The following is a 15,783-nucleotide window of genomic DNA, read 5'->3' as shown; positions in this document are numbered from 1 at the left end:
ATAAATTGGACATGGGGTGGTAGTAAGGAATGGACCCAAGCCAAAGGCTGAGCAGTCTAATGCACTACCATGTATGCTATGAAAATGACTGATACTAATTGCATCTGGTGGGCCAAATTTTAACCCACAGTGACCTGATTGGCTAACTTCAATGGCTACATTAAATGCTTATTAACGCATAAATCGTGTACTGTATCTAATTTTTTCTTAACACTAATTATTTCTCAGCACAACCTACCCCACAACACCTGTAGAGGCTTTTGAGACTATTTCTAACCCCCCGTGTATGAGATTCTCATTTTCACAAAGAGAAACCCTTTTGGAGGGCAACTGCTTTTTGCATGAGTATGAGACTAGACATAAAGCTAGTTAAATTTACCTACCAATAGACTGAAACTGCATGAAAAAACTCCACACTACAAGGGCATGAAATTTATAAATGAAATCTGGAAGGGGAAGTGTGACCCAAATCCAAATATTACTGAGAGACACATACAAAAATATCTGAAAAGTAAAACCTATTACAGGGTAGAATATTTCTTGAATGATAACCATGTAATATAGTATCTGTCTAAAATAGTATTGCCACATGTATTATAACCACATTTTTTTTGACGATAACCATGTAAAATAATACCTATCTGAAGAAGCAGTGGCATATGTATTGTAAGCATAGATTAATTTTGTCAGCCTGCCTGTAGTTTTAGAACTGATAAGTCGGTCTAGGTATGTTACGTGACAATAAAAATTTGATCTGATATGTTTCTGAATTGACATTTTGTATGCTGAACCAATCTCAACAGCAATATTAATTGTGGAAAACATTTTATTTTTACAAGCATTTTCTAAATGTAGTCTGCTTTCCTCATATTTCTCAATTTGATCACTTAAATACTTTACATCCATGCAGCCACCATTGTTCACAAAATTTCGTTGCCAAATAACACACAACAGAAGCAAAGTAACTTTTGCTTACCTTCACTCAAAGTTAACAACAATTATTTACTAACTATTTACAGAATCATGTATTGCAGAAGGTTCTGTTCTTCTTTCCAAGTGAGACATTAGGAAACCATTTTATTGATGTGTGCCTAACTACTTGATATCTAGCTTCTCTTCCACACTTAATAAATTAAAGGACATTTTAGCAAACAATCTACTCTATTAATTTTAAAATCACTTTCAGAATACACGAGTTTGAACCAAGCAGCCCCAGAATACTGAATATTACTGAGAGATGGCCCTGTTTGCAATATTTCCATATATCCCATTGACAAACAGCACAAGTGTGCTGGGGGGAGGGAGGGGTGAGAGGGGTGGGGGTGGGGGGGAATGCAGTAAGGAGAGTAAGGAGGCAGATCACAGTGACTAAAGAGGTAGGTGCATTAAGTAATGCACATGAAAATTCAGGCTATAACCCAAACATTGTGTAGGAGTGTGGATAGGTGGGAGATTGGTAATATGACAGAGACAACAAGGTTTGGTGTGGGGTGTGGTGAAAGGGGCATGCCTTAGCTGGTCCCTTCACTAGGTCCACATGAGGTGGCACAAGGCTATGCCCTAGTCTGGGACAAGGTAGAAAAAGAGAAATGGCTGAGTCACATCACTATAATTGCAGTTTTCAGAGATGAGGGTGTGGAAGGAGCATGGGCCACTGGACAATTGTCCTTGGTATTAGGTGATGAAAGGAAAACAGGTTTGTCCCATACTTGCATTACATATGGAGCACCAGTATCAGGATATTATAGTATGTTATAATGATTTAGATAGTACAGAGTCCAATTTATGTTATCAGACAAAATTACAAGCTTAGCTCTGGATGATGTGTGATAGTTTGTCAGCTTTTAACACAACTGCTTCGTTAGTGTAAGTACTGCAATTATGGTCCAATTAAATGATTTACTGAATGTGAACTATGCAATGTCTTAGTAGCTCCAGCAGTTATGAATGAAAAAATGAGTGGTAAATATTTATGTATGTGAAATAAATGTACCTTTTTTAACCACGCATTAACTTAAACCTATTGTATTAGATACAAGCCTTTAAGAAATGGCTGTTATGTATAAAAACTATGTGGTCAAATCAGCAAAACTATGGACAACAGAACACCAGTAACAGCAATAATAATAATAATAATAATAATAATAATAACAACAATAATGATAATAATGCCACAGTGACTTCTGTTAGGTAAATGTTGATGAAATAGAAAGATAAATTCATTATTCTACTTTTTCATATTTGGTAAAGTTATTTGTCACTGGTTAATGCTTGCAATGTAAATGGTTGTGTGTTCATTGTACAACAGGCACAATAACTGGTTTCCTTCATCAAAGGATGAACTACAAGTAAAAACTCATGCTTTAAATATGCAAGAACTTCATAAGATATTACCGATATTTAACACTCTTCGTTCCTGAGTGTCTTTCTCTTGAATAATTGGACAGTTTTCTGATAACCATGAAATACAGGAATGCAAATAGAAGAAGCATTATTGTGATCGAAGTTATAAATATATTGAATGTAGTGCTTCCAATAATGAGCCACCAGGAGTTTAAGTTCCAATCTGTTGAATGATGCACTAAGTGACTGCAAAGAAGTGCCAGAACTGGAACACCTGAGAAACAGAAAAAAAGTATTTCTTAGGAAATTAATTAATATGTTGAGTAAGTAACACACTATTAAAATTAATGTAATTATGCAGCCACATTTGAAAGTAAAGATAAAGGGTTAGAAAGCTGGGGCTTGACAGAAGATTAGAAAATCTCTCTTGAGTGAGTCATTGCATTAGTAAGAACAATATGTAATTAAAGCAAGTTTTGTGATGCATTATTCTTATATGAATGGCTTGGTAATTAATTACTTGATTGTATGGCCATACCTAATATGGTTGTTTATACACTGGTTTCCAAAATTAAAGCAATAAACCTCTATTTCCCCATCTTGTGTCCAGTTCACTGTATAATCATACAAACTGTCAACAGATGACTGTACAGTCATCTTCTGCACAGAAAATAGTATTCTGTTCAATGGCCAACCATGCCAGCAATGACGTCGGGGCACCTATCAAACACGGTAGTGTTTTCCGGGTAGACTCACATCCACATTCACTCTGTATACAGTCAGCGATGGTGCAGTATGGCACAAAGAGGACACCTACCAGACTCTTTGCAGTGGAGGGCCATAAGAAGAATGAAAGCAGGACAGTCACAAAATGATGAGGCCCTGTGGCTTTTTGTGAATTGTTCTGTTGTTCTTGGATGTAGCAACAATTTATAGAGACCAAAACAGTACCCTAAAGACCAGGGCAGTGCTGACCACATGAGATATCAAAAAGAGACGACTGTGATTTGGATGTAAGGGCATGATAGTACTGTCTTATCGCCGTGCAGCAATTGGTGTCTGACCTCGCAGCATCCACTGGACATGATGTACTGAGACAAACACTGTCCAGAAGGTTTTGACAGAGTGGCCTTTATTGTTGGAGACCTGCTGGATGTGTAGCTCTGATGCATCTTCACATAAGGGAACATCTAGAGTGGAGTTGTCAACATGCCACCTGGTTAGTTGAACAGTGGGCCAATGTTCTTTTCACAGATGAGTCCCAATTTTGTCTAAAGAGTCATTCTTGATGCATTCACATCTGGAGAGAATGTGGAACACAATTTTGGGACCCAAAAATTACGGAAAGACACTTATATCAAGGAGGTTCCCTGATGTTGTGGTCAGGGATTGTGTTGACCACATGAACATTTATTCATGAAATTGTGTGGGTGAATTGGCAAGGTTTAGCTGCTGTCAGATTTTGTGATGAGATCTAGGGGCCTCATGTGCGGTTGGTGCAAGGTGGTGCAGGCCCAGACTTCATATTGATGGATGATAATGGCTAACGTCATAGTGCAAAAATGGTTGATGTGTTCTTCGTAATGGAAGATATTGCTCACATGGCATGGCCTGCTCACTCTCTTAATTTGAATCCCATAGAGTGTGTCACTCTAGGAAGACAGGTTGCATCACTTGGGCATCCACCAACCACTCTCCAAGAAACGTGAGCTGCTCTCCAAGAAGATTGGGTGTTATTGCTTCAACATGAGACTGATTGTATCATTCAAAGCATGCCCCATTGTTGTCAGTCCTGTACTGCTGCCACAGGTGGTCACACCCCATACTAAGCACATTAACCATTGTCAGAATGTGTGTGCAAATCCGTTAAGTTGGAAAAAAAGAAGAAAATTTTTTTCTACCATTATGCATATTGCAGATGTTTACTTTGTTTTTTGTTTGTTTCTACTGTAATATCACTTGTTTATACTGTTTTGTGGGAAATAAAGACAACCTTGCAAAATTTCCATTTGTTCCTTTAATTTTGGGCACCAGCATAGTAATTCTGCCATCCAAACCCTCCATCTACAGTTTGAACTAAAGTAAGGGAAAGAAACTGGTTATGTTCATGTGACTTACAGGGATTCAACTGGGTGATATCTTTGACAACTACCACTATTTTGACACATGTACATCCTGTCACTTTCAGGCTACAAACGTAACTAGGAAGTCCTGTGTAAGGAAATTTAAAACCTCAATATGTAAACAACTAGTACCACCACACAACCAAAGATGACCAACACCAGAAGTTATTGATATTGAATATTAATTACCACTGGGTGAAAAAGTAGCATTAACTAAGCCTCTCTTATGTTTGAGCAGGGAGAGAGCAGAATTCCAAGCATAATTTAAGCAAAAATCTTTTTCTCTATTTATAAAGTCACTTGCTCATTTAACCTCAACTGCTTCCTTAATAAGATTATCCCAACAGCTGGAAGAGGACACAAGAATCTGTGTGTTGTTATATTCCACTGAATGACCATTACCAAGGTGGTGTTCTACAATACCAGATTTACTTTGCTGTTGGAAGGGTGTGTGTTGATCATCTTCAATACATTGACCTTCCACAGTCCTGGTGGTCTGACCAATATATGACATGCCACAACCACAAGGAATGTGGTACACACCCGCCTTACACAAACCAGAATCATCCTTTACAGAATCTAAAAGACCCCTAATCTTACATGATTTTCAAAAAACACACTTCACTCCATGTCTCTGCAGAATATGACCAGACTTCTTATAAATGCTGCCTGTGAAGGGAAATTACCACAGACTTAGGTGCCACCACACTATTTTCATCACTCCCTTGATTCAAGGTTGGTAGATAGCATGAACTGTCTCCTGATGCTGCTGAGTTTAAGAGAGAGGCATGTTGAATGGGGCATATTTGCCCAAGAGTAATGTTACAGCAGCTGAGAGGGCTAGTTTGAATTCATTAAAGGTGGATCCTGATATTGTTATCTTTCCCATAGACAAGAGCAAAATTACAGTTGGTTTGAAGAAGCATGATTATGTTCAAAAGTTGTTTACTATAACATCCAATGTATTGCAGACTCAGTGCTAACCCGACAAAATGGGTTCAGAGGTAGACTACAACATCCTGAAGGAAAGTTCCTTGTCACAAGGATCTATCAAGAGTCTTTATTCTTATTGTGGTGGCCCCTCTAGATAATTTGGCCTTCTGAGGGTCCGCAAGGAAGATGTTCCTCTTAGGCCTATTCTCAGTAATACTGGTGGCTGACATACCATGCAGCAGAAAAGCTTGTTACTATGTTGAGGCCATTAGTAGGTCACTGTGTACATCACATTAAGAATTGGGCAGATCTCTTATATTGATTAGAGGCATCACATTTGGCTGACTGTGACGTAAATTTTCATGTGGTCTCTCCTTTCACTCATATTCCTCTGTCTGGTTCAATCCAGTTAACTGAGGTTAGGTTTACTCAGTGGTGGCTGCTGTGTAAGAGCATATGAACACCCTAACTTATGACACCTTTCAGAGTTATTGGTTATTTTTCTTTGATGCTATTAAATGTAATGCAGATGCAGTAATCTGAAATGCATGGTACTAAATCTGCTACACTATACTTCATTGCCACTGCTCTAGACTCCACGAAACTTGACATCACAGTTGCAAGCACACCTTCAGATGTGCACATTTTAAGGAGTTTTTGCACATGTGCAACTTGCATGACATAATTGCCCTGTGGGTCAAATATGATTTGATAAACAAAATTCATGGTCCACAGTGTGCACAGCTAGCTCTTACCACTCAACTACTAGTTTACATCAATGCCACCTGGTGGCAGCACACTGCAGCAGACTTTTATCCCCATTCACTTCACATGAATCCTGCTACATGGTAACACACTCTTCAGATAGGCCAATTCACTCTGTGGCAGCTATCAACCAAGTCTCGTGTAATATCTTTGTTTTGGTAAGCTCTTTGCACCAGTCTGTGGCCGTGTGCGAAAGTGTACACACGTTCACAGAGGATCAAGAATGTATATAACTGTATATGTGTGCTTCCAAGTAATAAAATAGTGCTTATTACATGTGGAATAGTGGGCATCATTGGATTCGGCAGTCCTACAACACTAAAACCCATACTGGTGACCCCGAATTTTGTTTGCGAGTGCTACAACGAACTCTTGTACCATTGAGTGGTACTCAATGCATCACTTGCTGCCTGCTACACTACACATGAGCCAACTAAGTTTTCCAACGGATGCTTTGGCATCGTTTTCCAATTATCCACCTTGTGTTCGCAATAGTTTGACACAGTTCCCAAACACACCGACTAACTGTATGCAAAAGGACAGTGCTTCTATATTCTCACAGCTACATGTGCCGGCATCAGGTACGAACAATAACGTTCTGTTACTGTACGTGAGTCAGTAGTCGCGTGGCAGTGTTCCATACCAACAGAACGTTTTCGCACACAAACTTTGAATGCGAACATTTTACGTTGAATATGAACTATCCACATGTTCTGAGTGCTCAACAGTGGCTGACACAATGTGCTCAAACCCCCGTGGCTATGTTTACGGGTTTGCCAAGTGCCAGTGTGGACTTTCCACCCAAAGTAGTGGTGGTACAAACCAAGCCAGATGCTCAAGATGGGAAATTTCATATTTGTCTCGGAACTCTGGATTTCACCCCCCCCCCCCTATCTCCCCCCCTTCTACCCCCCCCCCCCCCTTCCACACACACACTACCAGCATCCGCTTTACGAGTGTTTCCAACAGCACATGCCATACCTGCCGCATCTACTGCATGTGTTCCACAAACATTAGGTGATTTTAACAATTTTAATGCACCTATAGTGGAGGGGCCCAGAAACTGTACTCCATCATTCTCCACACATCGGTTAACCATGGTCGACTCTGCCATGCTGGTCCATTCTACACCTGTTGGCATTGCTCCATCGAACACCCAATTCATTGATTTCACGACCAAGGTTGAGCCAGCTGCACCTACCGTGCTGCGTGCCACTGACAGTGTCAGAAGCTAGTGCACCGCTACTGCACCCGAGGCAATTACATTGCAGCACTATGGACAGGAAGTGATAGTTTCTGATAAACAGTTATGTCAAAACTTCTCCATCTGTTGGCTGAAGCCACCACCACTTCACAAGGACCACCAACGCACATGGTTTTCCTAGGTCGACCACGTCCTGCAGCTACACCGTGTCGCCGATGACAGTTCAAAGTTCCTCTGCTTATTATGTCACCTCCAGGATGAACTAGACTTGATCTCTGATATTTTGGCGTTGCAACACATGATGAACAAATATACATTCGCCTGATGCACTATCCTTGAGTGACTATCCACATCGACAGAGGAAGCTATCTGCCTTATCAGTCACGAGTCGGTGGGTTCCAAATCCCTGTCGCAGCTCTGGCATCATCTCCGTGCCATGATAGGCACACACTACATGCCACACGTTACACTTTGGTCCATCTGGTCACTCAAACTTCCTCTGGAATTTCAAGTTCAACTTCTCCAGGTGTCTTCAGCCCCATGAGACGCCAAACTGAAGATCGCAGACCAGGTTTACAACATTCTGCCCACCCCGCATACCTACCCAGGCTACCCTCAGGCCTCAGGGGTTGACAAACCTGCACGGCAGCTTCCATTGTGCGGTACAGAGTGCGCATGACTCGCTCCATGCATGTGCACGGACACAATGCCGCCTGGCAGCTGCCGCTGCAACTCCGCTCCTATCAGCACTACTGCAACGCCACTGTCAGAGGAACCTACAAACAAGACCACCTCCACTGCCGCTTCGACCTCAGCCGGCACAATGGACAACGCCAAGCACCATCCCAGTTGGTGTTATTTCCATTACCGCTTTGGCGATGCAGCTAAGAAATGTCGTTCTCCGTGCACGTTCCCAAACTAATAACATGACCCAATTCAGATGCTATGGGCTGCATTGCACTGCACAGATGCCTATCACTTAATACTTCTTCACCTCACATGCCAGGATGCTTGTACATGAAAGACACAGTGTCTTGCCTCTTATTTCCAGTCGACATGGGGGCTGAGGTTAGTGTGATACCTTTGCCCGCAGGTATTAAATTCGAGCGTCAGCATTGCCCCCCGCTTCGAGACGCCAATAAGTCCCTGATCCAATCTCATGGAATAACTAATTTAAGCCTTAAACTGCAGGACATTAATACCCCCTTACAGTGGACCGAGCTCTATGATAAGGACTACCAGTGGATCACCATCACTGTTGTTGACCTGCTGGCCTGGGAGACACAAGCATGAGCATTACAGGTTAGTCATAGTGCATCGGGTGCGGGTCCATCATCGCCATCAGTGTTTGCGATCAACAACGGTACTGTCCACAGAATCAATACCACAGAAGGCCCACCGGTATGTGCAAAGGCTAGGTGTTTAAATCCGGAAACACTTAAACATGCCAAAGCTATTATTCAAGGACTTTTAGATAGTAAGACAATTCACCCTTCTTCTAGTAGTCAGTCGTCACCCATTCATTTGGTGCCCAAGAAAGATGTCACTGTCCGCCTCTGCAGTGACTATCAGGCACTTAACACCAGAACAATTCTAGATAATTATCCCATCCCAAATACTCAAGACTTTGCTACCCAACTGCATGGGGCACAACTTTTCAGTGTAATCGACTGTCACAAGGCGTACCACCAACTGCCAATGGCACCGGAGGACGTTGAAAAAACCACTATCATCACCTTGTTGGGGTTGTTCAAGTATTTGTTTATGCGATTTGGCCTTAAAAATGCTGCACAGATGTGACAATGGTTCATCGACTTGTTGGTAGGAGAACTGGACTTTGCATATGCCTTACTGGATGACTTGTTAATTTTATCTTTCTCCCTCAAGGAACATGAACTACATTTAAATACAGTGTTCGAAGCATTAAAAGCAAATGGTGTTGCAGTGAACAATGCTAAGTCACAACTCTGGCGCACTAGTGTCACTTTTCTGGGCCATGGGGTTTCTGCCAATGGCAACTGACCCCTACCCGAATGGGTCGAGGCCATTAGTACGGTGCCTCTGACCAAAGATTTTCAGGGCCTCCGCCGCTTCCTTGGAATGGTAAATTACTACCACAAACACATCGCCCATGCTGCCAACATACAAGCCCCACTGACGGATGCTCTCGCAGGAAAAAACACTTCATGGTCTCAGGTAGTCACGTGGACTCCAGATATATTCATTGTGAGTTTGATAATCTAAGGGCAGCGTTACACACGGCCATTATGCTCGCTCACTCCATTCCTGATGCTCCCATCTCGCTTACTACAGATGCGAGTGATACAGCACTGGGGGCAGTACTTCAGCAATCCATGGGTTCTGTTATACAGCCGTTCAGATTTTTCTCCCACAAACTGTCCGCTTCCCAACGTAAATGGTTGACCTTCGACCAGGAACTGTTTGCTATTTACACTGCTATCAAATATTTCCAAGATGATATCGAAGGTCACCATCTCGTGGTATTTACCAGCCATGAGCCATTGGTATACACTTTCCGTAACCCAGGCAAGGACTTATCCGTGAGATGTTTTCAGCATATGGACCTCATATGTCACTTTATGAATGACATAGGTTACGTCAGAGGGACAGACAATGTCATCGTCGATTTTCTATCTCATGTGCCGGTTTTATCTTCACAACCGGACCTCAGTGAACTCCCTAAATTGCAGACAGAGGACACTGAACTCGCTGCATTGCACTCCAATGTTAAAACAGGACTCAAACTAGAGTTATGGACACTTCCCGGGTTTTCAACACACATCTAGTGTGACATTTCAACAGGATGCATATGTCCGGTGATCCCTGCACCTCTCTTCTGGGACATTTTTAATAGTGTCCACGATTTGGCACACCCTGGCATTCGCGCCACCACACGTCTGGTATCTGAACATTTCGTTTGACCTGAGGTGATGAAACAATGTAACAGTTGAGCGCGAGTATCAGTGGCTTGTCACCACTCAAAAGTAGGATGTCATGCACAGCCCCACATGGGTATGTTCGATGTGGCAAAAAGCAGATTCTAGCACATACACATTGATATCATCAGGTCCTTACCCCCTCGGGACCCTCCGTTACATACTGTCCGCCATTGACAGGTTTATCCGCTGGGTAGAGGTAATTCCTCTCACTACTATCACAGCTGATGCAGTGGCCCGAGACCTTTTATTAATGTCGATCTCGTGCTTTGGCTGCCCAGTTTCACCATTGACCAGGGCCGCCAGCTCGAGTCCACCCTCTTCTGACAGCTTTATTAACTCTGTGGGGTGAAATGATTTAGGACTACAGCATACCACCCCCAGAGCAATGGGCTTGTCAAACGCTGGCACTGAATGCTTAAAGTTTCCCTGATGTGCCACGGAGGTGAGTGGGCCGACGCCTTTCCATGGATAATGTTTGGCGCTTGGGCCGCTTACAAAGAGGACCTTGGCACATCCCTGGCAGAAGTACTGTATGGAGAACCCCTCACAATCCCATCAGAGCTAGTCGAGCCTTCACTGCATCCAGATCAGATCTGCAACTCGACATTTGTTGGGCGTGTCAAGGAGTTAATCGCTGATGACCTCGACGTTGAGCACCCATAAGCCCCCAGGAGCTAATTGCTAACATTCGTGTGCATCCTCCTCAACTGCACTCGCTCCCTCCCGTATTTCTGCATAAGAACTTGGCATCATGCACTCATGTCATGGTGTGCAATGACACTGTCCGATCAGCACTCAGACCTCTATACTTGGGCCCACACAGAGGAGTCATATCACAGCGTACCAACACGTTCGAAGTGCTCATTAACGGCGCACCTCAGACAGTATCTGTCTGCCTCCTCAAACTGGCAGTCATGGGGGAGAGCTGCCTGATACTCCTCCCGGTCAGCCCCAACCCCCTGCTACACCCACCTTGCACGAGGCATCTACTGACAGTCCGCTGATGAGTGACGCCCATTTCCGCATGTGTGACGTTAAGCACTTCCAGTCGTGTGACAGTGCTACAGGTGTGTGTGACACTCCCGTACAGAGTGATGCGTGTGATGACTCTCCTTCCTACAGGCAGCCCCCCGCCTCTCCCCTGTTGGGATTCAGTGACATATCAGGGGCCATCCTCGGAACGTGTGATGTTGCCAACTACGACTCGTGTGGAAATTCTGTCAACCCGTATACAGAAGTGGTAGTGAATGTCAACACAGATTTTATATGCAGCTCTAAAGTGTTTTTTGATGTGCAGCTGGATAATGTGTGTATCTGCTACGAATGAGCCAACACCCCCAATGATAACTTAACCCACATTAATCTTCTGTAGTCTGTTCCATTACCTGTTGGTACCAACCCATCAATGGTAAAAGTACTACGTACCGCAACAGGCATTCAGGTCTGCTACCCCGGCTCCTCATAACCCACCGACCCCTCCCTGGATCCCTCGACTGCTGTACGAGGATTCACTCAGTCAGGCAGGACCATCAGTCCCCCTCGCTGACTCAAAGACTTCAGTTACTAATGTAATGTAATGTACAGTATGGTTTCGGTTTAAACACCCTCTCCCTCCCCCCTGGGTGTTTCCTTAACACGCACACCCAAATATTTATATTTTGTGCTCCACACCCTGGGAGGGGGGGAGGGGGGAGGGGGGAGGGGGCAGGGTGGGGGAGGGGGAGGGGGGGAGGGGGAGGGGGGAGGGGGGGGGGAGCTGAGGTGGCAAATATCAACCAAGTCGCGTTAATATCTTTGTTTTGGCAAGCTCTTTGCACCAGTCTGTGCCCGCGCACGAAAGTGTACACGGATTTTCTCCGCTCAGGGACTGAGTGTTGTGTTGTCCTAATCATCATCATTTCATCCTCATTGACGTGTAAGTCACCGAAGTGGCATCAAATCGAAAGACTTGCACCTGGCGAAAGGTCTACCCGGCGGGAGGCCCTAGTCACACGACATTATTATTATTATACTGTATCCGTGTGCTTACAAGTAATAAAATAGTGCTTATTACATGTGGTATAGTGTGCATCATTGGATTCAGCAGTCCTACAACACTATAACTCATAACTCACTACAGAGTAAAGTTAGATTAGACATCAATGCATGTTACAGTTATACTGACAGAAAATACTATATTGTGAGATTACGAATGAGATATAATACATTAAGTATTGGATTTTATCATACAGTAATCCATTTGAGGTGCTGAGAACCATAAAGTATATCATTTTTTACTGTGAGACTATAGCATTTATTTATGCTTCTGATATCTGTTGACCTTACGGTGGGTCAGGCTTATCTGTGCTATAGGCCAACATCGTACGTTTGAACATTCACAAAAAGCTGTCTCACTGGTTTCTTTGGTATTCACTTAAATGTGGGATCAACAATGGTGTGCTTTTGGCCCTTATGGTTCTCAGTGCCTCATTTCTATTCTAGTCAAGTTATCATGTTGGTAGGCAGGACTATATGAATTTAATCATTTCCAGAAATGGCAGTTTGAGTTTGGAGTTCATTGTTTACTGTGCTGGAATCTGCTTTTATGTGTAGTGTCAACATGAACTCTAATTAATCCATTTTAATTGGTAACCAAAAAGGAAACTACCAGGAAAAGTTAGCCACAAAGAAATTAAGGCCTTCCAGACCAGATCCATTGACTGAGTAAGTGATGAAATCAAATAAGTGTCAATACAAGCAAACAGAGAAGTGTATAATAAGTGTAAGCTGTTGTGTGGGTGCAATATAAGAATGTCTGATTTCAGCCCATAAATTAATTTGATAACTAATATATGTATTAGGGATCTTGTACACTTGCCCAAATAAATAAAATGTGCAAAAGCTCCCACTTACACAAAAATGCAAAATGGAGAGTAATGAAAGCTTACACATCATTTTATTCTTGCCCTAAACTGTACTTAACTTATGTACAAAATAAAAATATTACCCAAAACAAGTCTTTCTTTTTTTCAGACAAGTCGTGCTTATTATTAATGTTATCATTATTGTTACTCTTATTATTATTATTATTATTATTATTATTATTGGTAGTGGCTGTAGTTGTATAAATATGTTGATAAGCATGACTGTTATACAGAAGATACTATTAATTTCACACTGTCATATTTATCTGAATCTAAAGATTTATGAACATCCAAAATGTATACTCATGAGCCACTACTGGGCTTACTATTGAATTAATGATCCAATTTCTACATGTATTAACTTCCACTTATTTTTAGTCAAAGAACTGTACTATGAACAGACAGAATCCTGTTATCACCCATTACTGCCAGTTTGTTTATGGAAGATTCCAAGGAATATGTCTTTGAGTTGGCAGCATTGAAACCTATGTGTTTTATTTTTTCGGATATGTAGACGATACTTCTGTAATTTGGCCTCATGGGAGTGAGAATGTAAATAGATGGAGGTGGCAAAGAATGATTTCCTTCCTGTTCTTGATGTGTTGGTCAGGAGGAAGGTTGATGTTACATTGGGAAATGCCATTTATAGGAAGCCAACTCACAATGATTTGTATCTACAGACTGCCTGTTGTCACCATTTAGCTTAGCATAAAGGCGAACTTTGTACATTGGTACAAGGACCCACATTATATCAAACCTTGAAAGTTTGTCAGCTGATTTGGCTCACCTTGCAGTCACATTTTGTCAGAATGATTGTAGTCACACACTTCACATTATCAACCAACCATGACTCCGGTGCGTGATGACAATAATGAGGTGGCACCTAAATCTATGGTAATTTTGCCTTATGCAGATAGTGTTTGCAACAGGATTGGTCATATTCTGCAGAGACATGGGGTGAAGTATGTTTTTTGACCACCATCTAAGATTAGGGCCCTTTTAGGGTTTGTAGAGAATGATTTTGGTTTGTGTAGGATGGTTGTCTACTGTGTCCCTTGCAGATGTGGCATGTCATATATTGATCAGAGCATGAGGAGCATGAAAGACCCATGTATTTTTCAGGGCCTGAGATGAGACCATTATGATTGCACAATGGCAAAGCATTAATCACTGTGATGAAGGTAGTTTGGCACTCTGCGTGTTGATGAAACAGCTTTAGAAAGATATATATTTATTCAAGATAAATGTTGCAATTGAAACATCCTGTCTTTGGCTCACATAATACCATAATGTTGTGTAAGGGAGCAGGCACAGCTTGTTCAGTAGCATTGATCACCAGATAATAGATTGTATGTTACTAGAGCAGTCTCATGGACATCAAAGTCCAGCTGCTCTGCATGTGATGTAGATGGTAGTGCAGATTTACAGCATACCTCTCCACCAGAGCGTGCCTCCTGGATACAGTGTCAGGTTGGTGGTGCATCAAACATCACCAGTTCAGCTCTCATCAAATTGGAGGTAGAGTGACAAACACTTCACATCAGTGGATAGGGTGTTGCTAGGTCACAGTGACCATATTTGGCAGACCAGGCAGGCAGCAATCTTGAAGGTAGAAGTTATCTGGTGAATGGCAGGAAGCATGCCACAGGTTTGGCATCATAGCTGACTCACTGTAACTGAACAGTATGTGGGCATGGAAGCCTGAATATTTATTACTGTCTAACTGAGGCACTGATGTTATGTCTGGCCAAGGATAACTGCATTTGTTTTTATTTTCTGGGTTCATCAGCGTTCTTTGCTGCACCGTGGTGTCATGACAGGGGCTTTCAGTGTTTTAGCATGGTGCTTTTCCATCATGTCAATGGGCTGATAGACGTTTCTGTGGAAAACCTACTTTTTCTTGTGGTATCATGCTGTGCAGACAGAATGACATTATGATCCCTTCTCAGTGAGGTCATGCTAGTGAATTAATGATTCAGACTTCTCACTTGAGCAAGGTGGAGCAATAGCTTTTATGGTGTATCATATTATTTGTAGTATCAATTCTCTGCCTGTTTGACATTCTGACTGCTACATGGCACATTGGCCTCATATAGCTTGGCTTAGCTTGTCTGGAGAAACTTCAAGAAAATTCTGCATTTACCATATCTTTCTGCAGCGTAACATACACTTAGGTGACAAACATCATGGGATAGTGATACCAACATATGCAGATGGCAGCAGTATCATATAAACGAGGTATAAAAGGACAGTACAGTGACATAGCTGTCATTTGTACTTGGGTGATTCATGTCGAAATGTTTCTAAAGTGATTATCGCTGCACAACATGAATTAACTGGACATGGAATGGTAGTTGGAGCTAGATGTATGGGACAGTCCATTTCAGAAATCATTATGGTATTCAATATGCCAAGATCCACAGTGTCAAGAGTGTGCTGAATACCAAATTTCAGGCATTACCTCTCACCATTGACAATGCAGTGGCCGATAGCCTTCACTTAATGACGGAGAGCGGTGGGGTTTATGTAGATTTGTCAGTGCTAACATATGA

At 42.3% G+C, this 15,783-nt stretch overlaps 1 protein-coding gene across 1 annotated transcript in view; it reads right to left on the bottom strand.

Moving 5' to 3' along the window:
• The window catches only part of LOC124556266 (adhesion G protein-coupled receptor L4-like), a 370,316-nt gene that overhangs the window by 28,523 nt on the left and 326,010 nt on the right, over positions 1-15,783 (bottom strand). The window contains exon 14 of the mRNA XM_047130252.1: positions 2,395-2,617. Within this exon, the coding sequence (XP_046986208.1) occupies positions 2,395-2,617 (223 nt within the window). The remainder of the gene's footprint in view (positions 1-2,394; positions 2,618-15,783) is intronic.

Source organism: Schistocerca americana, chromosome X (assembly GCF_021461395.2).
Source record: "Schistocerca americana isolate TAMUIC-IGC-003095 chromosome X, iqSchAmer2.1, whole genome shotgun sequence".
NCBI lineage: Eukaryota > Metazoa > Arthropoda > Insecta > Orthoptera > Acrididae > Schistocerca > Schistocerca americana.
This window is presented reverse-complemented; position numbering and strand designations above follow the sequence as displayed.